The sequence below is a fragment of the Cebus imitator genome, unplaced genomic scaffold, assembly GCF_001604975.1.
Source record: "Cebus imitator isolate Cc_AM_T3 unplaced genomic scaffold, Cebus_imitator-1.0 Scaffold15, whole genome shotgun sequence".
In the NCBI taxonomy this organism is placed as follows: domain Eukaryota; kingdom Metazoa; phylum Chordata; class Mammalia; order Primates; family Cebidae; genus Cebus; species Cebus imitator.
Genome location: NW_016107330.1, coordinates 3,333,359 through 3,341,177, shown reverse-complemented (window position 1 = coordinate 3,341,177; position 7,819 = coordinate 3,333,359). Strand labels below are relative to the sequence as shown.

The following is a 7,819-nucleotide window of genomic DNA, read 5'->3' as shown; positions in this document are numbered from 1 at the left end:
GAGTCTTGCTCTGTGGCCCAGGCTGGAGGGCAGTGGCACGATCTCGGCTCACTACCGTCTCTGCCTCCCGGGTTCAGGCAATTCTCTGCCTCAGCCTTCCAAGTAGCTGGGATTACAGGCATCCACCACCACGCCCAGCTAACTTTTTGTACTTTTAGTAGAGACGGGGTTTTACCATCTTGGCCAGGCTGGTCTTAAACTCCTGACCTTGTGATTCACCCACTTGGTCTCCCAAAGTGCTGGGATTATAGGCATGAGCCACGGCGCCCAGCCTTAGATACGTTTACACAAACGTATAGATACACAACACTTACCATTGTGTCACAGTTGCCTACAGTATTCAGGACAGTGACATCCTGTGCAGATGTGTAGCTCAGGAGCAAAAGGATCTGCCATCGAGCCTAGGTGTGCAATAGGCTGCACCATCTAGGTGTGTGTAAGTGAACAACTCTAGGATGTTTGCACAACGACAAAATTGCCTGATGACACATTTGTCGGAATGTATTCTTGTCATTAAGCAATACACGACTATAATTTATATCCTTAGAGATACACGAAAAAAATGTGTGGCATGCACCTGTAGCCCCAGCTACTCAGGAGGCTGAGGCAGGAGGATCACTTGAGCCTTGGAGTTTAAGGTCAGCCTGGACAACAAAGTGAGACCCTGTCTTAACATGTAAAGATAAGAAATTGGGCCGGGCACAGTGGCTCACGCCTGTAATCCTAACACTTTGGGAGGTTGAAGTGGGTGGATCACAGGAGTTGGAGACCAGCCTGGCCAACATGATGAAACCCCATCTTTACTAACAATACAAAAATTAGCCAGGCATGGTGGTGTGTGCCTGTAATCTCAGCTATTCAGGAGGCTGAGGCATGAGAATCGCTTGAATCCAGGAGGCGGAGGTTGTGGTGAGCCAACCTCAACCACTGCACTCCAGCCTGGGCAACAGAGTCAGACTACATCTCAAAAAGAAAAAACAAAAGAAAAGAAAAATATAGGCAACAGACAAGCATCCTCAAACATGAAAGAACTCAGGGAATATTGCAAAGAAGAGCCCTTCTTGAAAAATCCACCTGACGGTGTAATCCAATCACTCAAGTGATGAATCAAAGTGAAAAACTCAGGAATGGAGAAGCTGTGGCAAATAAACTCACCATGAATCATAAAAAAATTTAAGGCTCGGCCGGGCGCGGTGGCTCACGCCTGTAATCCCAGCACTTTGGGAGGCAGAGGCGGGTGGATCACGAGGTCAAGAGATCGAGACCATCCTGGTCAACATGGTGAAACCCCGTCTCTACTAAAACTACAAAAAATTAGCTGGGCATGGTGGCGCGTGCCTGTAATCCCAGCTACTAAGGAGGCTGAGGCAGGAGAATTGCCTGAACCCAGGAGGTGGAGGTTGCGGTGAGCCGAGATCGCGCCATTGCACTCCAGCCTGGGTAACAAGAGTGAAACTCCGTCTCAAAAAAAGAAAAAAAAATTTAAGGCTAACATGCCAAGGGACTCATGGGTGCAGAAGAGAACATAAACATTATAGATTGTGACAAATTAAAAATTGTGTAAGCAATAAAAGTCAGGTAGAGGATGCAGAGGTGGGGAAAAAATTATTCTGTTCTTCATTACAGGGAGTCAATCTATTCTCTACTGTCCAAAACTCAAAATAAGTAGATTGCGACTTTACTGCAAGAGATAGTAGTTTCTGAAATGATTATTAACCACTTACTGATTTTCATAACCTCCTTTCTTAATTTTATCGGGTTTTTTTTCCTTTTACAGGAACTGCAATATATTTTGCTGAAAATACATTAATCTGACTGCGGTTTGGCATTCTCCTGTTTCACTTGAGTCTCTTCTTTTTCTGATACTTTTGATTAAAATCAAATGTCATTTTAATGCCATAAATAATATGTTGCCATTCTCTTAAAACTCCTTCTTTGTATGTGTGTACAGGCTGTGTGGTTACTAACCTACCTGTCTCTATACAGAGAGGTAGAGAGGCATGTCTACATCTAATGTTAATAGCAGTTCTCTCCAGATGGAGGGTTGGGGAGGGCAATGTTTATTTTCTTCCTTATATTCTCTTTTTTTTTTTGGGTTGGAGTTTCACTCTTGTTACCCAGGCTGGAGTGCAATGGCGCGATCTCGGCTCACCGCAACCTCCGCCTCCCGGGTTCAGGCAATTCTCCTGCCCCAGCCTCCTGAGTCGCTGGGATTACAGGCATGCGCCACCATGCCCAGCTAATATTCTCTTTATTGTTTGAATTTTTAATAATAAATGTTTATAATTTTCACTTCATAAAATGCAGCCATTACTTTTAGAAATTCAAAGATATGCCAGAGAAATGCTAATATAAAGAAAGAAGAAATGGCAGTGTTATTATATTATTACTTGTCTTTCTTTTTAACCTTTGCTATTTCTTTCAGGAAGGAATAGTAATATTAATGCCAAACAAATGTGAAACTAAGGGAGAAGGCATTACAAGGAGTGGAGAGATATAGTCATGTGGATAAAAAGCCCAACCCACCAAAAACCCATAATATTCATGAACATTCATGCACCTAATAACATAGCTTTGACATATATGAAGCAAAAATAGAACACGATGAAAATCTAATGGATGAACAAGCATACTGGGAGATAAGATTTTAACACATCTGTCTCAGAAATAAAGGCGATATCTTGAGTTAGAATGTAGCCTAAAAGGAAAAAAAAGAAATAAAGGTGATAAAAGAAAATAAGAGCACATATATCTCCAGTGCCCTCATCAAAAAAAGAAAAAAGAGCACATATAATTTAAATAACACAATTAACAAGCTTAACCTAATAGATATATAGAGAACTTTATATGCAACAAACAGAATACACATTTTAAAACACCCACACACTGAACACTCTGAAAAAATGTGATCATTGAGTATTTATTAGACCACAAAAGGATCTCAACAAATTTCCCCCACCCTAACCCTGAAAAAAACTCACACAAAAATAAACACCAGATAGCACACAGACCACATTCTCTAACCGTAATAAGAAACTAACACTAAAAGGCCATATTGAAACAGTTTTCCTGGAAGTCCTGTGGTCTTAGAAAAAGAACACAGCTCTTGGTGTCAGGCCACAACTCGAACTCCAGTTCTGCCGCTTACCAGAGTTGTTGTTGTTTTTTTTTTTTGAGACAGAGTCTCGATCTGTCACCAGGCTGGAGTGTAGTGGTGCAATCTTGGCTCACTGCAACCTCCGCCTCCCAGGTTCCAGGAATTTTCCTGCCTCAGCCTCCCGAGTAGCTGGGACTACAGCCGCCCGCCACCACGCCCAGCTAATTTTTGTATTTTTAGTGGAGATGGGGTTTCACCATCTTGGCCAGGATGGTCTCAATCTCTTGACCTCAGGTGATCCACCCGCCTTGGCCTCCCAAAATGCTGGGATTACGGGCATGAGTCACCACGCCTGGCCGAGTTTTGTAACTTTAAAAAGGTCCTTAACCTCACTATCCTCAAATTCCTCATTGTAAAGGAAGGATAAGCAAGGAATCCTCCCTAGGACTTTGGTGAGGACTAAACTCAAAAAAATGTGAGTCCTCTTCTTCAGGAAACATAGTAAGTCTCTGTGAAAGTACAGATGCAAAAAGTCACAAATGCAGAGAGGTAAACTGAGGTACCAGGAGGACAATTCAGAGAACAAACATCAAATCATGATGCTCTCCACCTTCCAGATTCTTCACCTCTCCTCTGAGGACCCCTAATGCTCCCTAGAAGGAAGCCCTGGAGAGAGAACAAGCCCCTTACCTCGAGAACAGCTCACGCAGGCTGTGCAGCGGCCGGCCTCATTCAGGTAGTATTCAGGCTCACACTGTTTCCTGCAGTCAGCAGACCTCTGTGGGCACTGCTGTGTCGGGGACAGCCCTGGGGAAAGAGACAGAGAAACTCCAAGCCAAGCTGACTTAGCAAAGGCCTTAGGACCCAAGCTCTGCCCCACACCTGTCATCCCTGAAGCCCCTCCCAGCTCCACCTCCAACCCCTGAAATATGTCAGTCCAATTCCCGTGTTATAGATGGAGGCCCTGACACATAGGAGGGGTAGCCCTAGCCTAAGGTCACCTGGCAGGCAAGGAAAAGCAACAGTTATAGAGAAAAGCTGGGCCTGGGATTCTAGGGCTGCCATCTGCCAAGTTACAATGACCTTGTCAGCACTATCTGTGTGTGTGTATGTGGGTGCATAGTAAGTGTATATGGGTGCATAGTAAGTGTATATATTTAGCACTAGTAAGTTACTATAGGACTTCCGTCCTACTGTTCTCGAAAGGACTGAGTGGACAGTGAGGATAAATATGTGTAAAGTACTACAGCAGTCCTGGCACCCAACAAGCACTATATAAGCGCTGGTTGTCATCATTTCTGCAGGGGTCTTATCTCACTACAGGAATTAGGGGAGCCATAACTTTAGACCATGAAAGTCTAGACCAAACTTGTTCAACCTAAGAGAGTCCGTGTTTGGCCTAGGATGGTTTTGAGTGAGTCCCAACACAAATTCATAACCTTTCTTAAAACATTATGAGATTTGCTGTGTGCATGTGTGATTCTTTTTTTTTTCTTTAAGCTCATCAGCTATAAGCTAAAACACTATCCTCAGTGTTAGTCTAAACTCACTTCTTCCACACTAACACTTCTTCCAATGTGGCCCAGGGAAGACAAAAGATTGGATACCCCTGCCAGGAGGACCCTAATCCGGCCTGATTTAGAGATAAACAAGTCACCCAGCAATCGCTGCCTACCTTGCTTCCAGGATGAGCACATGACCCAAGCAGGCCAATCAGAATATGCCTTTCCATCAATATAATTGGCTCAGGACTGGCACATGACCCAAGCTAGCCAATCAGAGCCCTCCATGTTCCTCACCACTGTGATTGGTTTGGCATGGGCACATGACCCAGGCATGCCAACCAATAAACCTCATCTCTGAGAATTTCACAAAAGCAATCCAGAAGGATGTCCTCTCTTTATCTACTGGATTCCTGGCTGAAAGGGCTGTGTAAGTCTAGAGCTACCCAGGTCATCACTGCCTAAGCATGGGCATGTTGTGGACAGGACTTGCCTAAGAAGGAGGTGACTCAAAAGCCAGCAGAAGCCGGAGTTGGAGAGAAATGGGCTCCTGAGGACATCATTCAAACATCTGAATGTAGGGTGCCCATGGACTTCTCTGTGATGGAGCCAATTATTTCTCTTTGTCTTATCTGAACCCTTCTGCCAGTTAGAATGAAAATAATCTAGACCGGGGGTTCCAAATATTTCTTGTGCCCCTAATCATTCTAAGAAAGCCTGTGTACACTGCATAGAATCATAAATTCCTAAATAAAATATGTAGGAATACAGAGGAATCCAACTATATTGGAATATGGTTATCAAAGCATTAAACAAAATAACATAAGATATAGTAACATGTGATTCTTTGTAAACTTGTTAAATAATAAGGTAAAATAACTCCACAGTTTCAGAGCAGTGATGAGACCAAACAGTATTTCACGACATCTGCAGCCACTGTATCATAATATGAGAATATCTATGATTTCCACTGGTGACAAAGCTGTGTACTGCAATTACCACTGTGCTTTGTTGCCTGAAGTCATAATAGAAGGAATTCATAAGGGAATTTTAGCTAGAGGCTAATTAAAATAAGTGAATCCATTCAGGTTCATGGTCCCCGTGAAATATACCTTTGAGAGTCCATGGGCCCCAGGGTAAGAGCCTCTGCCCTAGAACAACACGCAAGAACCTCTCAAAAATACTAGCTTCCTGGTGGTCACTCTCTAACTCAGACACTTCAGTAGTTCCCCAGTAGGCTTTCCAAGGGGTCGATCTGACCCTATCACTCCTTGCTGAAAACCTTCAAAAACTTTCTCATGGCCCCCAGGATGGGTCCTTACCATGGCTAGTGAGGTTCAGCTCACCCATGTCCCCCTTGTCCTTTCATCTCTAGCCACACCAGCATCTCCCTGTTCCCTAAAAGGGCCATGCTCCCTTCCGCCACCCCAGGGCCTTTACACAAGCTGGTCCTCTGCCAGGAATGCTCCTCTCCCCTAGTAACTCCCACTCAGCCTTTACATCATAATCAAAGCATCACTGCCTCAGAGTCTTGGTTGGGATCCCTAATAAAAACAAAGACTCATATTCCTTGCCCTTCAACACCTAACTGCTGTAATCACAGATTTATTTGTAAGCTCAATCTTCACAGTATTTAATTCCCCATAAGAATGTCAGCTCCGCCAGGTGCGGTGACTCACGCCTGTAATCCCAACACTTTTGGAGGCCAAGGCGGGCAGATCATTTGAGGTCAGGAGTTTGAAACCATCCTGGCCAACATGGTGAAACCCCATCTCTATTAAAACTACAAAATTTAGCTGGGCATGGTGGTTCATGCCTATAGTCCCAGCTACCTGGGAGGCTAAGGTAGGAGAATGGCTTGAACCCGGGAGGCAGAGGTTGCAGTGAGCAGAGATAGTGCCACTGCACTCCAGTCTGGCAACAGAGCGAGACTCCCTCCCCACCCCAAAAAAAAAGTCAGCTCCTTGAGGATGAGTCTTTCCACTTCCGCTCACCAATGATTACCCTATCAAAGGGCCTCACACATATTTCATTAATACATGTTCTGCCAACGTAATTAATATGGCCTTCCCCAACCTCACACGGCATTCCCAGGCCTCACACTGCGTCTCCACCTTCCCAGTCTGCCATTATATTACATTGCTCACTTCGTGCACGCTCTACTGCAGCTAATCTGGCATCTTGATCTTTTCTTTAACATCCCTCAGACATCCTGAATGTTGATATGGATTAAATTGTGTCTCCCCCAAAAAAGACAACCTAGAGTCCTAACCCCCAGTACCTCAGAATGTGACTTTATTTGGAGATGGGGTTTTAAAGAGGCAATCCAGTTAAAATGAAGTCACTAGGGTGGGCCTAATCCAATATGACTGGTATTCTCATGAAAAGGGGAAATTTAGCAGGTATGGTGGCTCACGCTTGTAATCCCAGCATTTTGGGAGGCTGAGGCAGGCGAACCACCTGAGGTCAGGAGTTCAAGACCACCCTGACCAACATGGTGAAATCCCATCTCTACTAAAAATACAAATATTAGATGGGCATGGTGGTGTGTGCCTGTAGTCCCAGCTACTCAGGAGGCTGGGGCAGGACAATCACTTGAACCTGGGAGGTGGAGATTGCAGTGAGCTGAGATCATGCCACTGCACTCCAGCTTGGGTGACAGAGGAAGATTTTGTCTCAGGGAAAAAAAAAAAGAAAGAAAAAAAGAGTGGGTGGATGGGTGGGTGGATGGATAGATGGGTGGATGAGTAAGTTATTGGGTGAATAGATGGATGAGTGAGTGGGTGGGTGAATGGATAATGAGTAGGTGGATGAGTGGGTGGGTGGATGGATGAGAGGGTGAGTGGATGAATGAATGGGTGAGTAAATGGATGAGTGGATGACTGGATGGGTGGATGGATGGATGGATGGGGGAAGGGTGAATGCGTGGGTAGATGGGTGAATGGATGAGTGAGTGGGTGGATGAATGGATAAATGAGTAGGTGGATGAGTGGGTGACTAAATGGATGAGTGGGTGAGTGGATGGGGGAAGGGTGGATGGGTAGATGAGTTGGTAGATGTGTGAATGGATGGATGAGTGAGTGGGTGGGTGAATGGATAAATGAGTAGGTGGATGAGTGGGTGACTGGATGGATGAGTGGGTGGGTGGATAGATGAGTGGGTGGCTGGATAGATGAGTGGGTGGGTGGATGGATGAGTGGGTGGGTGGATAGATGAGTGG

General features: G+C 44.9%; 1 protein-coding gene across 1 annotated transcript in view; it reads right to left on the bottom strand.

Annotated features, from left to right (window-relative positions):
- The window catches only part of TNFRSF8 (TNF receptor superfamily member 8), a 77,887-nt gene that overhangs the window by 41,373 nt on the left and 28,695 nt on the right, over positions 1–7,819 (bottom strand). The window contains exon 3 of the mRNA XM_017504473.2: positions 3,788–3,904. Coding sequence (XP_017359962.1) covers positions 3,788–3,904 — 117 coding nt within the window. The remainder of the gene's footprint in view (positions 1–3,787; positions 3,905–7,819) is intronic.